Below are 27220 nucleotides of genomic sequence, written 5' to 3' on the forward strand. Positions count from 1 at the left end.
AAAATAATCTGGACAATAGATGATATTTCGAAATTACTACTGATTTCATTTTATGTGATGATATTTTTATCATGTGACTAACGTCTTTATTTTTGAAGATGTAGGAAGTTAGAAATATTATGTTTAAATTTTACTGTGACATGATCCAGCAAAAAGTATCAATATTTCTAATGAAAAATATTTAGCATCATTTTAATTTAATAATTGACTACATAATTGTGTATAAAAGTTAATTGTTATTTTATTTATATCGTTAACAATCTAAGCTTTATAAATGCAAAAATAAGTTATGTTTGGGTCACTGCTGCATCTCCGATCCTTGGCACAGAGCCTTGGGCAACAAGATACTTTTTACAAGTAGATACATAGATAAATACTATAGACAGGTAGATATGTATATATACACATAATACTTACTATAGATAGGTAGATACATATGTATATATAACACACACCTGCATACATATGCATGCATGTAAAATATTCTAAAATATGAATACTTATTGAATCTAATTAGTGGGCATACAGATATTTTTTGAACTACTGTTTCTGTTTTCCTTTGTATAAATTTCCAATATAAATTCCTAATTGTAATCACATGTATTCATTTGAAACTATATGCCACTAAATTATAAATATAAAGTACTTTGCACATAATATGTGTTCAATAAATGTCATTCCTTTCCATTATAACATCTATTTTCAGTCACTATCACAATATAGAATGCTTTATTTTTTACTTTCTGAGTTCATTATTTATCTCCAACTATATAATATAATTCTAGAGGACTTTCTTCTCCATATCTTTACTTCTTTCTACACACCAAGTTTATAGCACCTTGTTGGAAATAAGTAAATGCCTATTGGATATATGAAAAGATATCCTTAATTTTCACTTCCAGAGGGAAATTTTAATCAACCCAAGGACAAAGGACTATACTCCTACCCTCGTCTACCATTAATTTGTACTTTTTCATGGATGAGTAGACTGTGAGCCTCTTGAAGGAAAGGGTCTCATATCATACACTTTCTTTTAATCGATAGAACATAGTATTGTGCCTGGGATACTTACTGGGTGTTTGTTGAATGACTGGATGTATGACTGCCTGAATGAATAATATAAGAATAAGAGGTAATTATTTAAATACTTTCAATATCCCACAGATTTTCTTTAGAGGCAATTGACAAAATAGAAAATGAAGTTTCATTTATTCTACCCTCTATGTTGATCTTCAATGAGGTCTTCATACCGAGAATGAAAGACAGACTACTGAAAGCCATGGAGATACCAAAATAAAAGACAGTGAAAAGAAATAAGCAAACAACCAAAAAATAATTATTGGCAAATACAAGACAGCCTAAGCAAAGACATTAGGAAGTAAGAAGAAAGTTTCAACGAAAGATATTTAGAAGTCACGGAATTTCAGAGATGCCACACCATGTAGTTTCACACTTGTTTTTCAGAGGAGGAAGTTTAAGCTATATGACTTGTTCTAAGTAGGTGGATACAAATTTCCAGGTTCTTATTAAAATGAAGATGCAGTCACTTGAGTTACTAACTTGACTTTCCTCCATTATCATTTCCCTGATCACCAGAAAGAAAGAATAAATGGACTTGGGCACACAACAAAAAGTGTTTGAAAGCTAACTCTAGAGTTATTATTCTCTCAGTCTAGCTTAACCTGTTCTCCAAAGACAGAGAAAGAGGGAGGGAGACAGAGAGGGAGGGAGGGAGGGAGAGAGAGACAGAACAGGGTTTAATGTGGGCAGCGGCATTGTGAGAATGGGAGATCAGAAAAAATTATAGGAAGAAAAAAATTACAATGATGAAAAATACTTGGTTTAAAGTTTGTCTTTAAGGATGTAAAACAAAAGCAAAACGAATTTGAACATTTTTCTTTGGTGTTGATTCAGAGCTCAAAAATCTATTCACAATTAAAACAAAGAAAATGTGGTCTACTTACCCATTCTGTATGGCAGCTGTGGGGTCATAGGTCAAAGCCATGCCAGCCTATATACAGGACAAAGAGGGAAGAAAACAAATCTTAACGTTTTTATTGTGGTGCCCAAAACATTTAGTACACACACAGACTCTTATCATTACTTTCCATGATTTAAGTTTGTTTTCTTCTAAGAGTTATCTCTACTCTTACTGCCAAGACTAGCATTTTTACTATCCACAAACCAGAATATACCAGTGAGTTGGGAGTTTATGTTATACATTCAGACATACCAAGAAACAATGCAGCTTGGATGATTTCCATTTTTATTTCTTAAAACATCCACTGTCTAACCTCACATTCTTATAATTTCACACTATTGTCAAGAACACCTATTGTACGTCTCATGGCATGATAAAAAAAGTAAGAATGAATCCTGCAGTTAGGATAAAAATAAAAGCTACTTAAAATGCATTCAATATTAAAGAAGAAAATGTTTTAAAAAGTATTTATTTAAAAATAGACCATATGCCTAAAGGGTGTGTAGGTAATGAGTCCAGAGTGCTTGTTCGATATATTGCTATTTCTTACCTTAACAAGAGTGATAGAAAGGGGAGGTCATTTACATATGATGAAAATCCTAGAACACATGGCTAATAAGGAGGTAGTTTTGTTTTGTTTTTAGGAATAAGACCACCTCAGAAAAAGTACACTTCTCTATAACTGGACATAGTTTCTGAGAAGAATATAAACTTCATGAGTGTTGATTCACAGTCTACCTTGTTCCTTCATGTACATCATCACATTTGATCCTCACAACAATCCTATGAAGTAGGCAGGAGGAGTATTTTCTCCATTTTATAGATGAAGACACTGAAGCTTGGAAAGGTCAAGTGACTTGCTCAAGGTCACACATTTGGAGGCAGAACCAGATTTCAACCCAAGTCTTCTGATATGGGCTCCTTTCCATTCTTTGGCTATGACATTGGCCCAAGAATTAAATTAGACCTGAGTATCATATCCAACAATATGGGGAAAGTTTCTCTGTGGCCATATGGGCATACTATCCTTTGTTTACCAGGATTGTCAACATGGTTAATACTTACAAAGCTTACAATGTTGAATGGAATTTAAAACTGTCCAGATTATCTTTAGCGTGGATTTTTTTTTTCTTTTTTCAAATTTAAAATTGAATTAGATCAACATCAATGTCTTGGCTTTGATAGTGTACTATAATTACTTAAAATATATGAATTGGGAGAAACTTAGTAAAAGGTAAATAGGACGTCACTGTACATTTATTTTGTAACTTCTTGTGAGTCTATAAATTCTCCAAAATAAAAAGTTAGAAAAAAAGTGGATGAGCTATGAAGACTTTTGTAAAGGATAAGAAACCATAGACATTTTAAAGAAAACAAAATACCTTTCCTGTTTGAGTTTTTTTTAATTTTTCCATTGTGGTTGAGGATGGTTTTCTTGTTGGGCTCATTGAATTCTTCAAATTTAGCTTATAAATGACATGAAAATTCTCAATCTTCTAACAGAAGCCCTGATGTACAGTATAGCCTGCTGCTTTCAGCTGAGATCGCATGCATTCTTTCCATAAATAATAAATTTTAAATTATTATGAAGATTGGTATGAGGAACAAAAGTGTAGAGCCATATACGAATGGAATTGGTATAAAGGGAGCATACATAAATTGAAACGGAGTTCACAAACAGAATTGAAATGACTGTCAGAAGTTAACAGAGGTGCACTGAGAACACATGTTTAATGATAACTGCATGATCTCTTTAAATTTAAGAATCTCACTCATGTTAAAGAAATACACAACTGATAATATGACAAGCTGGAGGACTGAGAAATGAGAAGAGAATACAACAACAGAAATGAAAAAAGGGTTTTTGTTTTTTGGGAGAGGCAAAAAGATAGTGGTGTCAAGATGAACAGAGATTCCAAGTTTAAATTCTTCCCAGGGATGAAGCGTCTGCCACATGACCGGCTGGAGCCTGGCCATAGGCTGAACACAGAATGGAGCTGTCCAGGGCTTAGCTGAAACTCTCTGGTCTCAGGAACTGGAAAGGGCAGTTGTAAAAGCTGTCCATTTAGAATTAGACTTCCCTCTTAGGAACACTAAGTTTCTGTCCCCTAATTTATCCAAGATGTGGCACTGCAGGTAGACTAAAACTGGTGGACTTTACATTCAATAGAGATATTATTAGTGCATGAGAGATTTAGGATGATAGTTATATCTTCAGTCTACTAATTATCTCAAATCATTTAAGTCCTGGGGACTTATAGGAAGCCTTCTCTAGTCAACTGCACATTTACTTCTTTTTCCTTGTACTTATTTTCCTACGGTGCTCAGAGAGACCAATGCTATCCAGCCCCTCCTGAATTATAAACTGTCTTGAGCATTCTCTTTTTATGCCATGCTTATTTGTTCTGGCCACTTAAGAATTTTTTCTTGCATTTCACTTGAATTCCTTACAGATTCTAGCTAACCAAACAATTCTGGCTAGGAATACAGTAATTATCAATAAACTCTCTTTGTTCAACACACATTTGTTAAGGAAAAAATCCTACATTGACCTCTTTCTTCATCTTAAACCCCCATCCTATCTTTCAGAAGACGGAAAGGAATTGACATCAGTAAGGTACAGTGGAAATCATATGTTTTGAAATCAGACAGACCTGAGTTCAAGTTCTAGCTCTGTTACCTTGTAGTAGTGTGACTTTGGGCAAATTATTTAACGATTTGAGCCTCAGTTTCCTCAACTGTTAAATGGTTTAATAATACCTACCTCAACAGATTGTTGTGAAATTTAAAAGAGATTACATTTGTAAAGCACCCAGCACAGTGCCTGGAGACAAGACACATACATAAATATTATAATACAAAGCAATATGTGTTAACTGCCATATGAGTGGTATGGATGGGGTGCAGATGAGAGAGGCTGGGGGTGAACAGATAAGGCATGTAGAGAATTACAGGTGAGCAGAACCTAAAAGATGAAGAGGATTTCCACAGATGGAGATGAGAAGTCAAGGCCAGCTCAGCCAAAAGAAATACTATGGAAAAATGGAAAGGTGAGTGAGCTATTTTCAGTAGAACATGTGGAGGGGAGAGTGGGAAATAAGATTCAAAAGGTAAGGACGGAGGATCTTGATTGCCCAGCTCCTCTTGCGGAGCGACTGAGTATTTTTGAGCAGGGATATTATATACTCAAAGAGTGAATGGGGAACAGGAGTTAGCATGAGCGCCCTGGAAAACACAGGGTAAATCCAGAGGAATGAGTAACTAGAGTAGGTACCTTGGGAGAGAAAGGTGGGACGAATCTAAGGTGAGATTTTCATTGCAAAAGGGTAGGGAATGAACACAAGATTCACCTACTTCATGATTTTGCCTAGGGACAGTCCTGTCTCTGAGTACCTTTGGCAAGAGGAGACAGCAAGAGATAGTGTCAGGTCATATGCATCTGGAACATTGTGGGTAACAGCACGGCATGAGTTAAACAAAGAGTTGTTTGAACTTAACCCATTGGCTGAATACAATAGCACAATAACTAACACTTGGATACACCTGGTTTCCACATCATGTGTAACAGATTGTTGAGTCATAATTCTAATATGGTCTTAATGCAAATTTTGCATTCAATTTCCTTTTGTCTCTTTCCACAAAAGAAAAAAGGAAATCGATTTTGCTGCTCTGTCGAGCTACCTTTATACTAAGCTAGAACCATGAAATCATCATTATATAATCACTAAATATTATGGCATGTTTACAAACTCAAGAGTCACACAAAAAGTAAAATACCTTGGAACAAAATGAAAATGTCACACCACGTATGTAGAAAAGTGATGCTTAATCATGTCACTTACTTTCAAAAAGGAGTTATTAGATTCAGAAATATTTTCCATGTTTCAGGTCCGTTATTTGTATATTAGAGACATTCATAGTTTATTTAAAATAAAATGTGGCATTTTTGTCATTTTTCAAATACTAAATACTAAGTTTTAATTTAGTATTTCAGCCATATTAGGACATTTCTAGGTCTTCCAGACAAGATTTTTACTATGGGAGCTAAATATTTTAGAAGAAAATATTTTCAATGGTATATCGGAATAATTAGGGGATTTTTATTTTTAACAAATGCATCTTTATTTTTAATAAATTCACTGAGACAATTCAGTTGACTTAGGAGATAGCTATTTGATATTCATAACTGTAAATGATTAGGTTATATCAAGAGGTAATAATTATGGAACTACTGCTTAAAGAGTATACATTAGGGACCAGGCATTGCTACTTCAGAAAGATTCCCTAGACTGCAATGCTTAGTCTTACTTGAGGAGCAGAGAATCATTGACGATAACAAAGCCAGTATGATGATGGCTTGAATGACTTTTTTTTTTTTTTTTTTTAACCATTGTTGAAAGTATTTTTAGACTGCAAAATAAATGGGGATCAAAATATTGGGAGCAGCAAAATTTATACAAACTGATACAGACTGCAGTTCCTGGACAAATAAAACAATGATATTTTAGCCTAATATTTCTCCTTTTCTTAAAGTCTGGCCTGATACATAATTGGGTAAATTACAAACAATTACAAAGATTTCTCGTCTTCTACAATCAGAATTAACACTTTAATAAATGTATAGAAAATGTTGAATATTTTATTAAATATTGTATACTGAATTAGCACAAGTTGAGTTCAAGAAGCTAATAAAAACAAATATAATATTGTTTTCTGGATGTTATATTTAAAGTGTTTATTTCTTGCAGTGAATTTTAACAATATTTACATCTGTTCACTGGTTATGATCAAAATTCAATAAAAATAAGTTGATTAAAAATTATGTATAAAAAGGGGCTTAACATTATGACTTATAAACATCTAGGTACTGCTGCTGAAGTAAAATTTCACTTAACTTTGCTCATATTTATTTGATAGTATTTCTACTTAGAAACCTTTAGTGAACAAGTCATGATACAAAATTATGTGTACAATATGTATTGAAAGCAAATATTTTAAAGATCGCTGACTAGAAATGAAACTAAAAATGAATTTCAACAAGATGTTAAAATACTAGGGTATATAACTATAACATGTATTTTTTTTTTCCTTTAATGCATTGTTTTGACTTATTTTTATTTTTACTTTAAATATTTTAGAGACAGGGTCTCACTCTGTTGCCCAGGTTGGAGTACAATATAGCTCACTGTAACTTCAAACTCCTGGGCTCTAGCAATCCTCCCGCCTCAGCCTCCTCAGTAGCTGGGACTAGAGGTGTGCACCATTAAGCCCAGCTAATTTTATCAAAAAAATTTTTTTTTGTAGATATGGGGTATCACTGTGTTACTCAAGTTGTTTTCAAATTCCTGGCCTCAAGTGATCCTCCCACCTTTGCCTCCCAAAGCACTGGAATTACAGGAATGACTTTTGAGTTTTAAAAGTTGTATGTAATAATATTTCCATAATGTGGGGTGAGGGAATCCTTTAATTTATAATATGTCTTCTATGACTTGTGTTAAAATTTTTAAGAGGGAAAAAAGGGCATATCATTTATGAAAGTAATATAGGTCAGAGGCCTGATTCAGAAGTAAGCTTGAAAATGTCAGGGTGCATTTAGCTTTGCTCGGTCAGTAGAATACAGAAGTAGGACGGAATGGGATTACTACAACCAGAAGGGTCAAGGTGAGAAGGGGAAGGAGGTCAGTAATAAAGAAAGAAAATTCTGGGGAAATTTCTGGGGAAATGGTTTCTAGTAGTGGAAACCAGTAAGAATTCAGAAATTTAAATGGCTACACACTGGCTGAGAAATTGAGGGTCTCATATGTGATACTAAAAGTGTATATGTCTAAGATATTCAAAGAAACCAATAAAAATCATCAGTGATCAGAAACCTACTAGATCAGGGGTCTCCAACCCCAGAGCCGCAAACCAGTAGCCATCCGTGGCCTGTTAGGAACCGGGCTGCACAGCAGGAAGTGAGCAGCAGGCAAGCAAGCACACCACCTGAGATCCACTTCCTGTCATTTCAGAGGGGCATTTGATTCTCATTGGATTGGGAACCCTATTGTGAACTGCATATTACGGGGATATAGGTTGCGTACTCCTTTTGAGAATCTAACTAATGCCTGATGATCTGAGGTGGAAGAGTTTCATGGTGAAACCATCCCCCTCCCCAACACCCCTGTCAATGGAAAAATTGTCTTCTACAAAACCAGTCCCTAACGCCAAAAATGATGAGGACCACTGTACTAGATGGCCAACATTAATTGGCCAGAGAAAGAGTTTTTAACTTTCTTCCTGTTAAGGGAGAAACTAATCTTGGAAAAAATATGCCCAGAGCAAAACTGAGGGCCATGTATTAGTTCACTTGCTGAAAGGGGATATGAGCAGATCACCTTCTGATGTTCATAAGAGTCAAGTGGTAGAATTTTACTGGGGAACAACTCTGGCACAGTCAGGGAACTACTGAATGGTTTGTTTCTACCAGGAGAGGCAGTCAACCATGTACAGTAGTTATCTACTCTCACCTGCTAAAGGGATGCTCCTTAGGCTACTGTGCAGTTATTTGCTCTCTTGAAGAGATGAACCACAAATAAGATCATAAATAGGGCAATTCCCAAGGTCTATGCAGCCTGAGGTAAGACAGTAAAATCTGGGCTAATGATTCTATAAAATGTTCCAACAAACCTGTGAAATGGCCTACACTATACTCTTTAATTTTCATAATTTCTGAATCCAAGGAATACTTTGATTCCAAATAATAATTACATTCATTTACATCATCTGATGAGTGTATATTTCTTCTTTGGTTTCTGTGATCCTCTCCCCTTATTTTGTTCTGACTTCTCAGAAAGCAATTTCTTCTTTAGTGTTCCTTGACCCAGCTGCCTATGAAATACCAGAGTGCTCAGGGCCAGCGTTTTATCTCTCTCCTTTACTGCAATACAGTGATGACATTCACTTTCTTACCCCAACTATTATTTATTTCCTGGTGATTCCCAGATGTTTGTCTCAAACTCAAGTCTCTATCCTGAATTCCAGAAACATATCATCAAATTTAACTAGTAAGTTCAATGCATGATTACTGTCTTCTTACAAGCTATGATTTCTTGTTTGGGTGTTTATGAATATATTTTGGTATAACATCTTCTACTATATTCGCTTAGAACCTCTTTCCAATCCATCAGTCACACCACTGCGTTACGAGGATTGCTCTTGAGAGAGGCAAATCTGACCACATTATGGTCCTCCTCTCAGCAGCATCCTATTACTTTGAGAGAAAATCTGGCCCACAGAAATCTCATGATTAAGTGCCTTTGTATCTATTGGTCTCCACATCTTTTATTTTTTCACCTCTAGACTTCACCAAATTTAGACATTCATTGACCTTGCCCTGGAGCATTAGCCCTGGACCTCTGCAAGGGCAGTTTTTGGCTGCAAACTCTCCATCACTGTCTGTGGGAATATTTCTATTCTATTCTTTCAGCCTCAGACAAGATATCATAGCCTCTTAAAGCCAGCTCTTTCTCCAGGCGGCATTAAAGGCATTAACTATTGCCTTTGTCCTGCTCTCATGATCCAGTGGGGAAGCTAATATGACCATGCTTTGCCATGTGTATCTCGCAACTAGTCACGCTCATCTTGATATCTCCTCTTTCTAGCCCAGTGCTTGGGACATTGCAGAGGCTCAATAAATGTTAGTTAAATGAATTAATACATGAATAAATCACCTAAAGAAATGTTTGTATTTGAACTTTAAATTTTTATTTGAAAATAGTTTAAGTTTTTTTTCCATTTTGTTAGTAAAATTTACTTTGGAAAAGCTTCAGTTGGACTCAGCTGAACTTTTAAAGATAATTTTTTTAGCCTTTGATTGGTCAAAGAGATAGGAGGAAGCGAGTTCAGTACAGAAATTGCTAAGAGATCTTCCTGATGTGGGCTCGAACCAAATTACAGGCAGGAACCTAGGAGGAATTAGAAGAAGCTGAAAACCTGGAGGCCCTTCTTCACGCAATTACTGGCCTAGAATCAGGATAAGAGAAAAACTATTAAAAGTCATTTTGACAGCTTCAATAAGTTTTTCAAAAATCAAACAAATAACATGCTGGGGATTTATCACTTTAAATGCAGTAAAATGGTCAGAGAACAGAGAAAATTAACTTCTTTATGTTTGAGAAAAGAACATCAAATGGAGTCTTAATATTGTTATTTACATGCACTGTGTCATCACAATCTTTCTTCTTTTTGGCTTTTGCTAACATAGTACTATCAGGCAGAAGTTTTCCCTGTATGGGAATCAAGAAGGACAAGATAGAAAGATGCCATCAGAACTAATACTGGAAGCCTGAGAAAGCCTATGGCACAGAAAATGCTAGGCTAAAGGAGAAATAGAAGAAAAGTATAATATGATATAGTTAGCTAAAGGTCTCAGAATCTTGGGAAAAAAGGTTTTAATCTGAGTTTGTCATTAAAACCAAAGTTAAATTAATTAATTGATACCATAAAAAGACAAGACAGTGTTATCATATTTTATGTAGGTTCACCTGTTTTTATCTCAATTTAAATGGCTGAATTTCATAGATTTCAAGACACAGGCTTTTTTTTTCACATTTTAATATCTGTGAAATTGGGATTTACATGATAATTGATAGCATTTTATAGTACGTCAAGTTCCTTTTCTTTTATTAGTGGTATTTAAAGTAATATTTCATCTTTAATCAATGGTGTCTTATAGTCAATGATGTAGTACCTATACTGTGAAATCCCACCATAATATGGTTAAGTAGGATGAAAAATATACAATGTTGAGATTGCTACTAAGATGAGTCTGTGTGGCTAGACAGAGGAAAGTTTCCAGGAATTTGGTTAATTGACCCATATTCTTCCAGGTTCCAGTTATAGTTTGATGTTACTTGGAGGTTGTAAACTGTTGCTTAAACATTGATGGGGATAATTCTGAATCTCGTGGCAGGGTGGGATGGCCAGGACACTACCAACAACTCCAGAAATCTCCCAGTTGGTAGGTGCCACATATAGTTGTCTTGATCCGTGGAGAATGGGTCAGGAGACCCAATCAGGGTACACAGATATTTATCGTCAAATTTTCCACTTGTAATTGCTTGCTGTAATCTTTCCAGCCTTAAGCCCTTCCTAAATTTCCCACTGCTAACCCTGCCCAAGAACATAAGTATGTTATACTACTCTATTCCTTAAGAACATAGGCTAGGCAGAGGACTGAAGCTCATCACCAATTACATTAATCCAAACTTACACTATTACAGGGATTAACATGACTTACTTTTGATCCTTAGTGATCATAGGTTAGTAAATACTGGGCCTAGTATCTTTAAAATAAAACACTTAACTAAATAAGAAAGTTTTCATGCTGAATTACTGAGAATTCAAGTTCTTGTGCCAAAAGAAAGAATTATTTTAAGATTAGAAGGTCCATTAACCTTGAGCTTGCTCTCTAAATTGCAGATAAAGCATATAGAATAAATACAACCATATCTGGCATGCTAAGTACGAAAACCAACTTGCAAATGCTAACATGCATCATAATGGCCAAAAACTCTTTTCAAGATCACATATGTAAAGAATCTCCTTCAGTTTAAGGTTAAAAAGATCATTTGCAGAACCTGGCAATGTTGGTAGATATATCTTAATTTTTTTCAAGGTCATCTTAAACAAAAATTGGGACAACTAATTACCAAGCACTGTGATATAAACAAATAAAATAGTGATAAACTATGTAGATGATGTCCTTACCTTGGAAAATGGTCTAAAATGTTCTGAGCCTAGATAGTATTACCACATTTTCCAAATAATTCTTTAGATATACCATTTTCTAGGAATTGTGCTTCCGTTTCTCCTTATTTTTATCTCTAGTGGCTTAATTCTGTGTCTCCGAAATATCAAGATTCCACTGTTCAGTATTATAAAATTCAATTGCACCCCATATGCCTTCAAAGATAATAGAAATGTTGTGTTCCCAGACTGCATTGTCAAGTTTTCATATTTATAAGAAGAATGCTGACTGGTGACTGGTCAAATATTTAATGAGCTAGATGCACCATTAAGAGCAGATTCAACTAAAGACAAAGGGGCTATTTTACTGAGTGTGTCTTCTGTCCCTCACTTCTAAGAATGTCCCAAAGCACATACTTTACATTAGCATTAGTAACAACTAGTGACAGCCAAATGCTATATATAAAAAAAAAAAAAAAAAAAAAAAGGCCATGATCAAGTAGGCTTCATCACTGGCATGCACGGTTGGTTCAACATATAAAATTAAGAAATGCAATTAATCACATAAACAGAACTAAAGATAAAAAACACTTGATTATCTCAAATGATGCAGAAAAGAATTTCAATAAATTTCAACATCCCTTCATCTTAAAAACTCTCATTAAACAAGGTTTTGAAGGAACATAACTCAAAATAATAAGTCATCTATGAAAATCCTATAGTCAACATCATACTGAATGGGCAAAAGTTGGAGGCATTCCTCTTAAAAACCAGTACCAGACAAGGATGCCCTCTCTCAGTGCTTCTATTCAACACAGTATTGGAAGTCCTAGTCAGATCAATCAGGCAAGAGAAAGAAATAAAGGGCATTCAAATAGGAAGAGAAGTCAAACCATCCCTGTTTGCAGACAACATGATTCTACATCTAAAAAGTCCCATAGTCTCAGCCCCAAAGCTCAGTCAGCTGATAAACAACTTCAGCAGAGTTTCAGGATACAAAATCAATGTACAAAAATTACTAGCATCCCTATACAGCAATTGCAGCCAAGTCAAGAGCCAAATCAGGAAGGCGATCCCATTCACGATTGCCACAAAAAGAATAAAATATCTAGAAATACAGCTAACTAGGGAGGTGAAGGATCTCTATGATGGGAATTACAAAACACTGTGCAAATGGATCACAGAAGACACAAACAGATAGAAAAATACCCCATGTTCATGGATAGGAAGACTCAATATCATTAAAATGGTCATACTGCCCAAAGCAATTTCAATGCTATTCCTATCAAGCTACTAATGACATCACTCACAGAACTAGAAAAAAAAAAAAAACTATTTTAAAATTCATATGAAACAAAAAGAGAGCCTGAATAGCCAAGGAAATCATAAGCTAGAAGAACAAAGTTAGAGGCATCACGTTACCTGACTTCAAACTACACTACAGGGCTATAGTAACCAAAACAGCATGATGCTGCTAGAAAAACAGGCACATAGACTAATGGAACAGAATAGAGAGTCCAGAAACAAGCCCAGAAATGAGGTCGCATACCTATGACCATTTGATCTTCAACAAAGCTGACAAAAGCAATGGGGAAAGACCCCCTATTCAATAAATGGTGTTGGGATAACTGGCTCACCATATGCAGAACATTGAAGCTGGACCCCCTCCCTTACATCATGTATAAAAATAAACTCAAGATGAAGTAAAGACTTGAATGTAAAACCAAAAAACATAAAAACCCTGAAAGATAACCCAGGCAATACCATCATGTACATAGGAATGGGCAAAAATTTAATGATAAAGATATCAAAAGCAATCACAACAAAAGCAAAAATTGACAAATGGGAGCCAACTAAACTTAAGAGCTTCTGCACAGAAAAAAAAAAGATCAACAGAGCGAACAGACAACCTACAGAGTGGGAGAAAATATTTGCAAACTATGCATCTGACAAAGGTCTAATGTTGAGCATCTATAAAGAACTTATATTTACAAGAATAAACCAAACAACCCCATTAACAAGTGAGCAAAAGACACGAACAATTTTCAAAAGAATATATACATGTGGTCAATAAGCATATGAAGAAAAGCTCACCATCACTGATCATTAAAGAAATGCAAATCAAAACCACAATGAGATATCATCTAACACCAGTCAGAATGGCTATTACTAAAAAGTCAAAATATAGCAGATGCTGGTGAGGTTGCAGAGAAAAGGGAACACTTATAAACTGTTGGTGGGAGTGTAAGTTGGTTCAACCATTGTGGAAAGTAGTATTCCTCAAAGAGCTAAAAGTAGAACTACCATTTGACCCAGCAATTCCATTGCTGGGTATATACCCAGAGGAATATAAATCATTCTACCACGAAGACACATGTATGCAAATGATCATTTTTGCACTATTCACAATAGCAAAGACATGGAATTTACCTAAATGCCCATCAATAACAAATTGGATAAAGAAAATGTGATACATATACACTATGGAATACTATGTAGTTCAAAAGGAGAATGGGATCTTGTCTTCTGCGGGAACATGGATAGAGGTGGAGGCCATTGTCCTTTGTAAACTTATGCTGGAACAGAAAACCTAATACCAGATGGTCTTACTTACAAGTGGAAGCTAAATGATGAGATTTCATGAATACACAGAAAAGAACAACAGACCCTGGGTTCTACTTGAGGTTGGAGGCTGGGAGGAGAGAGAGGAGCAGAAAAAGTTACTATTGGGTACTAGGCTTAATACTTGGGTAGTGAAATGATCTGTACAACAAACCCCTGTGACAGGAGCAAACACAATAACATTTTATAAATTGCATCAATAACATTATTTGTAAGGACACAAAAAATTCAAAACTCTAAAAATTACACAGAAGAATTTAGTAATATCATCCTGTATGTCTCAATTAGGATGTGGAAGCTGAAAGGTCATGTACATTCAGCACTATGGAGATAGTAAATTCAATAAGCCACTAGCTGTGCATTAGAATGCTTCTTCTGTCAAAGGTAAGTGCTATGAACCACAGTGGAAAGTACTTGAACATGAGGAATCCTTCTCATAGCCACCAAGGTTGCATAAGCACCTCTGGTATCCAAAATTTATTGTCATTATTTGCCAGAATAAGTAAGTTAATAATTCATTTATTTCTCTGTGAAAATATTGACCATTTAACAGTTCTCAATTGTAGCTCAATCTTTGTTGATTTCTAGCAATAATTCATGTTTTTGTTTTACTTTTCTTTTTTCTTCTTCTTTTATCCTTTTATCCAAGCCATTCTCTTCCTGCTAGCTCTTTCGGTTTTTATGATTACATGACCTTCAAAGGAAAATTGGCTAGAAACTTGAAAACCACATAACATTCCAGTACTAAATAATGCTTTATGATTCAAAGTTAAAATATATTATTTTTCTACTTGTTTTTTAAAATTTGTTTTATAATCTAAGTAAAAATACAATTGACAGAATATATTGGTAGCACATATTTTTTCAAATAAATGTATCATTAAAAAAATTCCTGTTCAGAAAATAAACTGACATGCCATTTAACTGAAAATCAAGGAATTAAAGCATACTAGTCATAGAAACTCCTAGCAAAGCTGGTTTTGAGATTTAAAAACTTTGAGTTGTGATGATATTGTAATAGTTAAAATAAGTTACTATATAAGCACTTATATTTGCCAGGCATTGTGTTTTATCTTCGTTACCTCTATGAATCCTTCCGGTCACTAAATATGCACTTTGAACCATTCTCAGTCTGCTGGCAAGGAATCGGAAACTTAAGGACTTTGAAAAACCTGCCCAGCATTGTCATAGTATTGTTACTCAGCTCAGAGGTTGTGGATTTGTGACTGGATTTGAGAGTGTGCTCTCTTAATCACTCTAGTGCTTAGATAATTGTGAAGATAAGCACACAATACTGAGCACATCACAGATGGTGACACACTCAGTTCCTTAAAATTCATAAAGAATAATTTTTCTCAATGAGTGTATCAGACTACTCAGCATTCGTGAACCATTCACACCCCAAAGCTCCAGCTCCTTCTCTAACTGTCTTTCTCTCTGTGCCACTCAGCACCCTGGGACATAGAGGCCTCTACTGGCCCAGTGACATGGTGAAGCTTTTCAACATTAGGAAACATTTCCTGTTTGTAAATGCACATACAGCAATTTCTTAGTTACCCACCCTGAAAATCAGACAAAGAATCAGTTCATATTAGTAACAAGAGGAATATACACTGATGTTCTTGTGTCTGCTACTATAGTTCTTGTTATTTTTATTATTACTTTGACTTTCATTTTCTTTTACAGTTGCATAGATATGAAGCCATTTACTGCTAATGATTTCATTCCTACAACACTAAATTATATTGTACTCCACTGTTAATCTCCTACTCTGCAGACAGAGAAGATCTCTGCCATTTTAAGCTACAAGGGAGAAGGGAATCTGTCTGTCTTACACCACGTCCATACTACCAGACCTATGCCTCCCACATAACGGACACTCAATAAGTCCTTATTGATGACTGCATACTTTTTGCTTAAGTTGCTTCTTCTTTAACATTGTCTTTAAAACAAAGTCTTTCAAATATAATCCTTCTCTTAAAAAGAATATTTCTGTAAAAAGTAGTCATACATGGCTGGGCATGGTGGCTCATGCCTGTAATACCAGCACTTTGGGAGGTCGAGGCAAGCAGATCACCTGAGGTCAGGAGTTCGAGACCAGCCTGGTCAACATGGCAAAACCCCGTCTCTACTAAAAATACAAAAATTAGCCGGGCATGGTGGCGGGCACCTGTAATCCCAGCTACTCAGGAGGCTAAGGCTGGGGAATTGCTTGAACCCAGGAGGCAGAGGTTGCAGTAAACTGAGATTGTGCCACTGTACCCCAGCCTAGGTGACCAGAGTGAGACTCCATCTCAAAAGAAAAAAAAAACAGTAGTCATACACTAAGAAAGTAAGAAAGCAAATAGGAAACCCAAGGGTATTAAAAGGGCTCTCACTGAGAATGTGCATTTGCAATGTGCATTTCCATTGTGCATTCAGGGCAGGGGTTTCCTCACGCCTACTGAGGTGCACATCCTCTCACACTGTCAGTGCATAACGCAAATTATTACTCAATAAGGGAACAAATGCCTGTGATAACAATGATACTGATGACAATGATGGTGATAAAGACATGGTTGTAATTCACAATTGTGATGCCAAATCTGTAAGTATTCACTATGCTTCAAAAAACAAACAGAACTAGAATGTATCCCTCAAGGAATGTTTACTCATCTAGAATTTCAATATGAGATATAACTGTTGTATCATTTATATGGCTATCTGTCTACTTAGAAATCTAAAAAGACATCTTTGTTTTAATCACAAATGATTTTAGTCAGAATAAATAATTACACTTAAAGCATTGAGGCACAATGGGGAGGAAACTGGGTGTTTGGAATCAAGTTTTCTCAACTTGGCCTGCATTTGGCTATGGACTCAAAACAGCCTGACAATCGCATTCTCCCATGTGACCTTTGCAGGCCTTTATTCACTTACTGGCAATGAAGAGAATTTTTATTAACAGTAGGTCTGAATGGGTAAGAGTTATAAAACTTTACAGCACAGGGGAAGTTTTCATTCATCACTGTAAAGAAGTTGATATCAAGTCTGAAAATAGACAACATATTATCTGGGTTATAGATCATAACAAATCACTTAGTGTAAGCTGGCTGCAATGAAACTGATAACAGCTTTCAGCTCACTAGTAGCAGATTTTGTGAGTGCATTAATGGGACCTACTAATTTAAGGAACTTAAACTACTCTATGTCAGAATATTATAGCCCTTAAAAGTTTTCAAACTAACATTTCCAGGCAGGCTAACAAGCACTGAACTATCCCATGCGGTGACATTCACATCTAGTTTGAGTGAATGGTGCCCTTAATATTGTGCAATGCACATCCTGTACTCCTGTACCCAGAAGACTGTGATTTGGGGAAATAAAAATGCATTTAAATAAAATATCTTTAAGAATTACTATATCATCATACCTAACCTAAAACTTACTCTTTAATTAGAAATAAGTAAAGAATTCCAGTTTTTTTTTTTTTTGAGATGTTGTCTCGCTCTGTCACCCAGGCTGGAGTGCAGTGGCGCTATCTCGGCTCACTGCAAGCTTCTCCCGGGTTCACGCCATTCTCCTGCCTCAGCCTTCTGAGTAGATGGGACTACAGGCGCCCACCACCACGCCTGGCTAATTTTTTGTATTTTTCGTAGAGTCGGGGTTTCACCACGTTAGCCAGAAAGGTCTCGATCTCCTGACCAGGTGATCCGCCTGCGTCGGCCTCCCGAAGTGCTGGGATTACAGGCGTGAGCCACCATGCCCGGCCAAGAATTCCAAATCTTAATATTCCTATAATGCATCTCCAGAAATCTTATGTGATTTTCTCTTCAACATAACCTGTAAATTATTTCTGGGAACCTGAGTGTTGATTGTTAACAGTATCACATTAGTTCCACTAGTTCATTTTCATGTTGGGGCTATGAAAATAATCTTGTTAAATATTTCTATAGTAAGGAAAAAGTCTCTTCAGAGCATCAGATGGAGAGAAAATGTTTAGTATTAGTCATTGCTTTTAAACTGACTCCAGCAAAGAACTGTAAACAAGATAAAGGAAAGAAATGTCACTTTATTGATTTTTGTTTTTATCATAACACATTGGCATTTTTTCACTAGACATCTGAGTACTTTATTGGGTTACTTCTTGTTCAATTTCCATGTCTCTTGTTTGTGTCCACAGCCAAAACATCATTTCTGGGAAGTACAATTCCCAAAGCAATTGCTGTCAGTGGTATTTACTAACTCAATTAATAGAGCTTGGGAAGATTTTGTGAAAGCTAGATCAGAGTTTTCGAGCCAGTGTGAAGTGGCTGGTTGATATTTGCCCTATTTACGGATAAAACCCCAACATAAAAATGTGGTGAAACAGCACCATATTCTGGAATTTGAAACTTAGCATTTATCTACATTTGAAAATTCTTAAGGAAACCCAAAGACTACACACAACCAAAGTTAACATAAAGCATTTTTTAAAATTTAAGTGTCTCTCATCATAGTGTAAAAATATCCATTCTTTGATTTAATCCAATCATCTTTACAACATAGTTCAATAAAGTTTGCAAAAACAGGCATATCACAAGTTCACATGTGTGTCTGTTTATGTGTTGTAATGGTATATTGGTAGTGGTTGAATAAGTGAATGAATAATGAATGCATGAGTAAATGTCTATTTTAGTTTACAATTATCTTTACTGGGGCACTAAGTTACCATCAATCAAATTTTGATCTGACCATCTAGAAAATTCTGCAGCTATTTGCTTTTGGATCAACTGTTATTATTTGTGGTATAAAGTACAATTTGGTGACTTTTTGGTAGTCATTGGAAAAGTCTTCTTTGGGAGCACAGAAAAAAGCAACAGGAGTTCCTGATGTATTTTTGAACTGAATTGAAACATTCCTGATTCCACACCGCTCCACCAATCATTGGGGAGAGCACAAACATGGTTGATGCAGACAGTATTTTGCCTAAAGTAAGACAGAGCCTCAGATGTATAGAATATCTGGCCAACACAATGTTATCAAGGGCCATCAGGGACACTGTGATGATTAAGTTAGATTACTTCTGAGATAGGGACGACATTAAACATATTTTACTACCAATAGGTCATAAACACTGGCCAATCAGAATTTAAATGCACGAGTAGTATTTAGGAGAATTCCTGCTGTGCCAGCCAGCACCCCATTTTTGCTGGATCATGATGCTCCTGGAGGAGGCACTGGGGAGGAAGGGGAAGTGGAGTTGCACTGATGGCCTAGGGGCAGTGTCTATTTACCAAATGAGAAGATATATTTTAATGTGCCAACAAGTTGCATGGCCCTTCTAGTATATGGAAGTTGAAAATCAGTCCTGCCCTTGGCTTCAGCTTCTTTAGGACGGTGGTTCTCAAAGGGTGGCCTAAAGACACCAAGAATTCCTAAGATCATCTTAGGAGATCTATAGGGTTCTCCCTTTTTAAATTACTTATCTAGATGAAGGTAGATTTTTCTCTATATGTTTAAAGCAAGACAGTGTATAGCAAAACAGAGAATGCTGAAGTACATGCACAAATCTGGCCATTTTTTACTGAGTCAGACATTAAGTGATTTGTAAAAATATAAAAGTGTACCACTTTTCTCAAAAAATTGCCTTTGTTTTAAAAAAGTATATTTTAATAAAATATACTATTTTTATCAGCACAAGATGAGTTAATTTGTTATTATTTATTTTGTTGTAAGCAATAATTTTTTTAAGAGTGTAAAGGGATCCAGAGACCAAGAGTTTCAGAACTGCTACTTAAGGAAATAAAACAATAAGAACTGTAGAAGACCAAGGAGAAAGAACCTAATAGCCCCATTCCCTCGATCATTTTACTCAGAGTTCCAACTGTCTCTTGAAAGATTCATTAATAATTTAAACATATCCTTGTGTTTTTCACTTATGCAGAACATGGCCACTAGCATATATTTATATTTCAAAATCTTGCTAATTTATACTAATTTCTTTGTATAAAGTTTTCTGTATTAGATTTTTTTACAAAGAAATGCATTTAGCCAAACTTTGCTAATACATTTTTTATCAAAATGCCATGAAAAAACAGCTTTAAACAATAAATTAAAATTTTAATTAGTCTATTAATTGGCATGCTTATGGTACTTCTAAAATGCTTGTAATCTATTGGTTTTGTATCCTAAGAATTTCATCAGAAATCCCTTTCACATGACCATTTTTACTTGTCTTTTAGGAGAGAGGAAAAGTAAACATTAACCTCAGTCTGTGCTATTATCTTCAATTCCACAGCAGCATAATCTAAACTACCATCTTTCTTTTTATCTAAGACAAGGATTGAAAGGTGTACCATTGTTTCACATATCAAAACAAACAAACAAGCAAAAACAAACACCCCAAATGATCTCTTTATAAGGTTGGTATGCCCACCTTAGTATAATGGTAAATGAAAAACAAAACTACCCATTAAAAACAGACACCAAAGAAAGTTATTTGTCTCAATCATGACACTGAATGAAGGAAGGGGTTAAAAAAATCCCCCTTTAAGAATCTGACCCAGATCCTGGCTTTGTTTGATGTTTGTATTTATGAAACCAGTGTGGTCAAAGACCTTAACCAGAGAATGTAGGTAGTGCCCCCAAGTGACTAACAAGAGCAAATGCATATTATCTTGTAAAATGCCACTTAGTATAAGAGAACCAATTTCAGAAGCTTTAAAGTGTGGAAAACAACAACAAAGACACATGTCTTAGGATCAAATACATTAACCAGAATTTCCTGACATATAAAATTAATTAAATATTGCTTATATAGGATTAATGTGTATCATGACATACTTTATCAACATGCTAATATACTTTAGCAAGTAAAATGCAAGGGGGAAATGGAAGCAAAAAATATGTAAAATGACGGACACACAGTTATCCAACATTCTTCGGGTATCTACTTCTAAGACCACAATCAAAGTGTACAAATTAATATGTGCATCCCCAAACCAAGAAATTTGATAAGCATATTTCTAGGGCATGCTATTTCTCTGCCCAATCTATTTTCTCTTAATGTGTATATATATTTGAAATATATTTTATTGGTCACAGATAAATTATATTACAGTCCCTTGATTTTCAAAGATCAACAGGAAAATTTATAGTTCTTAAAAATCAACTTTTGAAAACAAAGATTAGGAATATACCTTTAAAACCTATGTTTAAATTATAAGGCGCTCTGGGTCCTAAACTTAACTCCACAATGCTTCCACACCATAGTATATATGGCATTTATCATGCTTTGAAGCAAAGTCTTAGATTCTACATACAGTAGCCAGGTGGCAGCTGTAACTCTCTACATTTTGTCTTTACTGATTCCATTTTCAAGGAATGTACACTGGGGTGAAGTGTCTTGCTGCAATTGCCATCTATTGTATGAAGGTGATATTATAGTTCCTTAAGGAGACAGAAACTGAAGCTTCTGTCATAAATGCCAAGTTGCTAATTGAGTCTTGGGGCTTTATGATGATAATCTGTGACCCAAAGATATCTCTAATCAGCCGGCGTTTTATCCAACCAAATTTTAAAATGTCAAATGAGTCTTTCTAGATTACGGCTGTTTGGTAGGGGCCATGTGATAATGAGTGCTATCAGGCATCAGTTGTCTTCTGGGGCCAATAGGGTTATCTGCTGATGCACTGGACTGCATGCTGAAAACACATGGATCACTCCCTCCACCTCCTTTTTAGAACATAATATCCACTGCCTTTCTAAAGTTGAGAATATTAAAACTCTTGTCTTTTTTTTTTTTTATTAGCTTTTGAGGCCCAATGATGATTCTGTTTTTCATGTCTTAATGTAATGGGTTACAGTTTACATAGTACTTGAACACAACTATAACCTTTAAGAGGGGTTTTGAGACCTGCATGGAAACACTCAAAACAAAAAATGGTCTTAGAAACAGAAACTGAAAAAAGGCTAAAGGATTTGCTGAGAAAAATTCCAGCTTCCTTTCTTTCTTATCACTGTTCTGTCAGTATTCAAAGTATAAAATGCTGCATCAAGTACAATGCTTCTTAAATGACAAATGGATGAAGTAGGTGCTTTGAATGAAATACTAAATAAAGCTCTTCTGTTGAAATTATGGCCTTGATACAAAATGGCATTTATTCAAGTCATTCAAACAACTCTATTCCATTTCACAAATAATGAAAAGACCTCATGGAAGCTCAGGTGCCTTTTCCTTGTCTTCTTAAAAAAAAGTAACAAAAAGAACACATTCCTAAGTGGCATTGGATCCATAAGCTGGCTTATCTACCAGTTTGTATTGAGGGTAAATGGATAGTGAGCTCTTCAGTACTTTTCCTTCTCCTTGTTGTGAAAAGCAAAATGCTGTATGTATCAACTTTTCTTCCTCCTTTTTGACCAATAGACAATATCTTATTTTATATATATATACACACACACACACACACACACACACACATATGTGTACATATATATATATGTATAACAGATATCAAAACATTTATGAACATATGGGAATATGCATAAATATACATACATGTGCAAGTAAATCATCTCAATAGCAGGATGAAAAACAACCAAATTTTACCTGCCTGTTTCAAAACACAAACATTCAACTCTCCCTACTGATTTCACTGAAAATATTTTGTTAAGTAATTATACCCTCATTTTATAGCTATTATACAGATAGAAATAAATTCTTTGTAGATAAGTATTTCAGTGAGTTCCTTTTAGGTTCAAGTTTGGTTAAAGACAGAAGACTTGCTATCGTGCAGAACTGAGGTTAATTTTGCAGTCGTCTACTCCTTCTCAATAATTTCATCTAGAACACATTAACATGAGGCTGCTCATTTGCCCCTTTGAAGACATTGGGTATTCCTTGGGACCCAGTTTCATCATGGCACCATACGTCTGCCTTGCCACCTTCTGAGGGATATCTACTGCCAAATTTCAGAACAAATGTTGTCAGTTAGCACTCACCTCTCCTTCCCTGGGCCAAGGCCTCCCATTCTGGGTATATTTGCTTTGATTCTGTCGCTTCTTTTGTCCTCCATCAGCAAATTTGCACAGCAAAGGCTCACTGGGGGCTGGGAAGATAAGAAACCAATTCTACATTAACAAGTCCCCCTTAAAAAATAAGTGATTACGTGAGTCACAGTAGTGCTTTGTAATGGATATCGTTTGAAGTAACATCTTGCTTCTGAGGAGATATTTGGCCCCCTTTTAGTCTCAGCTCTGTTGGCTGCTGTTCTAACTAACTCGGCTTCAAAAAAGTACTGGCAGATCATAAAAGAATAGAACAAATATTGTTGAAAAAATAATCAGTTGAAGCAGAATGTGAAATTTGCTTTAGAAGTAAAGAGGCAAGCACCCACCCTTCCAGTAATGTCAGAAACATGTTCATAATCGTATTTATATGTGGATAAATATTTCTTCCTCAAAGCAACCATGTTTGCACTGTAGAAACTGAAGCATTCAATTTTGGAAAGAGATGATTAGGAGCTTCTTTCTCAAAAGGGAGACATTTTGCTAACCGCAATCAAATTAGCTTTTTAAAAATTAGTCCTCTGTAATTTCTAAATGGCTAGAAGCTGATGCTCCACCCAACCTTCTTCACTCCAATTTTCCAGTAAAATCTAATCAGAATCCCGGAGAGAACAATTATTAGAATGTTAAGTGAACCCGCATGATAAAAATATAGCCAAAGGATATGGCTTGTGAGTCCCGGATTGCTAGAGGTGGTCCTACATGACTCAGGTAAATGTATTTCCCAAGAGAAAGTGACCAAAACTGATGTCTGAACTCCTCTTCCAACAATTACATTGAAAAATGACCATCTTTTAAAACCCAACAGGGCAAAATTATTCTTTGAGAACTGATGTTCTCCTTCACATCCCTGCTTGACTGGAAAATTGCTGCTTGTTATCACAATAAATATATTTTTAAATGAATGAATAAAATGAAAGCCAAAGTGGCCTGACAAACTTGGTTAATATATCAATGTGGCTGGGAAGGCTAATTTCTTAGTTTATCTGTTTGAATTAACCAGATATTAATTTGTCAGTTTATAGTCTGAAAACCAAAATGACCACCCTGCACAACTGTTACTCATTAGGAAAAGTGTGTTTTACTAAAGATTAGTTATACTAAAGGCCCTAATTCTTGACCGATCCCTGTGTCCTTGCCTTTTGCTGTATAATATTGTGGAGCCCTCTCACTCTGACTCTAGGTCTGATCCCATGTGATTGCTTTGGTCACTGGGATGTTAGCAAATGAGATATGAGCAGAAGCTTGAAATGGATTTAAGTTTTGGGAGTTGCTTCTTTTGCTCCTCTGCATGACTATGTGAACACGCCCAGGTTAGCCTGCTGGAGGATGAGATGCGAATAAAGATGTGTCATCCTTAACATCCTAACATTCCAGCCAAGGCCACACTAGATCATCCAATGCCAGCCACCACCCAGACATGTGAACCCGTACATCCAAGATCGGTAGTGGTACAGAGTTAACTTGCAGTTAACAACAGAAAAAAATATATAAGCCCAGATGATATAAATTGAGCCCACCACACAAATGTGTAAGCTAAAGAAATCTTTATTGTTTCATGCCACTAAGATGTTATAATTGATATGCGGCATTATTGTCTTGTTAGATAACTGGCACAGCTTCCCCAACATCCCTTTTGCCCCATTCCCACCCCAGCTAGATTGCTTGCACTTAACTTACCTGGTAAAGTTAAACATTTTTAAGGAATTAACGAGAATTCTAAAATTGTTTCCAAAATCAACAATGGAAAAAGAGTACAATCAAACAGGTACCTACAAATAAATATTTGAAAATCATTTGGCTCTAAGGGACAGTCATATTTTGTCAAATCCTTTTTAGCTCACTCTTTATTAGCAGCAACTCTGCTTATCAGTACTGGAGGAAATGGCTCAAAGAGACAGGGGTCACCGTTGCCCAAGAGAAATAAAAAACAAAATGTCATTCCTGCCGTATACAAAACACACAGTTCTGTATAGAGAGAGCACTCAATAAATATCATTGCCTCACTGAACACAAGTGGTTTTTCACAGTGACTGCTCTGATGAGCCTCTGACTTCAGTGACTTGGGTGAAGCCAGGAAAATCACACGACAGAAAGACTGCATCATGGAATGTCTGTAGATAGTCACTGCCTTTATGTTAGAAGTACTGTAAATTCTGATTCCTGATTATTTATGTTAGAAGTACTGTAAATTCTGAGGCCAGATGAAAAACCTAAATGCTAAATGCAATCACTGCATCCCAATATTATCTGAGTAACATAATTTCCTGTGAGACTTCAAAACTATATATTTATATCACATGTAAAATCCTCCTCCTCTATAGAGTATTTTCTCTCTTGCCATTTTAAAGATTCAGGTACATATAGCTATTAAAATGGGATAGTCATGCTAACATATGAGTTCATCACTGTCAGTGGTACAAATTTCTCACAAAAGGTAAATCTAGAAGCACCTTACATTTGTTGCTGTAAAGAAACTGGTTCGTTTCTTGTGAGGAGGGATGGCAGCTTTGTGTGCCTCTGTTAGGTAAGAAATTTTCCTAACAACTACATTCACAGACACACACATAACACCCACAGGCAAGTTTTTTTGTTTGTTTGTTTTTAACAGCTTTATTGAGTCAACTGACACAAAATAAACTGTACATATTCCCAGTATACAATTTGTCAGTGTTGATATACGCATATGCCTATGTGACCATCACCATTGTCAAGATAATGAACATATACATCACCCTTAACAGTCAGAAGCTTCTTTCTACTCAAATATAATCTTTTTGTTTTAACCAAGGAATGTTATCCAAGCAGAGGACTTTTTTTTTTTTTTTTTTTTTGGTTAGTATTTGGTGTTAATAATAGACTAAAGTTTATCAAGCACTTCCATTTTATATAGATCATTCATTTAATCTTCACTACAACTCTATGAAGCAACTAATATTTTTCTCTATTTTATCAGTGAAGGAACTGATATTCAGAATGGTTTAGTGGCCTGTGGTAAGTCACACACCTGGGATTTAAACCTAAGTAGCAGCTAAACCACTAAGTGCAGTTGTACCAATACTGAATTAGAAATCAGGCTTTATCTGCTAAGTATCATCCTTGAGGAAAAAAATACCTTGTTATACCTATTTGCACTGTGTGCAAATAATCAGAATTGGCCCATACATAAGAACTTTTGTGTCCAGATTTATTTTTAAGTCCTACAGTCCATGCATGATAGGTCATCAGTGACCCAATATGGCATGAGATCGAATTTGATTGTCCTCTTGGATGTCTAATTCATAGGTGAGGAGCATGTTTTCACTCCCTTCCTTAGTCCCATTACCAGTTTTCCCTTAATATCATAATGCTTCTGTTAACATAGATTTCTATTTAAAAAGAGACCAACTTGCTTATTTTGTTCTTAAAACCTTCCCTGATAATTTCCAGATTTTTATTCTGCCTTAAGACTATAAGAACACATTGAACAGTGGCTACAGAAAATTCTGGGTTTCCTTTCCAAGTTGTAAATGGTAATCAAGTTTTTTTTAAGTTTTACCTTTTATACATCTTTGGGTAATGGTTTTTATGAAACGTATTTCTACTCTCTGAATCAGGGTTGTTTATTGTCCCCTAATAATGGTTCTTATAAGGTTTATAGGATAGTCCCTGGTTCTAATAGTCTAGAATATGACTTCTCTTTAGGTAGTTTCTATAGAATCATATTTCCATAGGCTTTATCACATACTTTGGGGGCACTTAATTGTTAAGGGTACCAGCTTCCTGGGTTTGAAGTCTGGCTCCCTTACTTACTAGCTATAAGATACTAGGCGCATTTCCTTCCTTCCTTCCTTCCTTCCTTCCTTCCTTCCTTCCTTCCTTCCT

General features: G+C 35.6%; 1 protein-coding gene across 6 annotated transcripts in view; it reads right to left on the reverse strand.

The window, feature by feature from the left end:
- Positions 1–27220, reverse strand: part of RBMS3 (RNA binding motif single stranded interacting protein 3) — a 750151-nt gene that overhangs the window by 130050 nt on the left and 592881 nt on the right. For 5 of the 6 annotated variants that reach the window (XM_026454169.1, XM_023207252.3, XM_023207251.3 and 2 more), the window contains 2 exons: positions 23291–23397; positions 1965–2011 (listed from right to left, as the gene is read on the reverse strand). In XM_026454169.1, the coding sequence (XP_026309954.1) occupies positions 1965–2011; positions 23291–23397 (154 nt within the window). Of the gene's footprint in view, positions 1–1964; positions 2012–5335; positions 5375–23290; positions 23398–27220 lie in introns of all 6 variants that reach the window. The other variant, XM_023207250.1, reaches the window with a different exon arrangement.

The sequence above is a fragment of the Piliocolobus tephrosceles genome, chromosome 2 (assembly GCF_002776525.5).
Source record: "Piliocolobus tephrosceles isolate RC106 chromosome 2, ASM277652v3, whole genome shotgun sequence".
Taxonomy (NCBI): Eukaryota; Metazoa; Chordata; class Mammalia; order Primates; family Cercopithecidae; genus Piliocolobus; species Piliocolobus tephrosceles.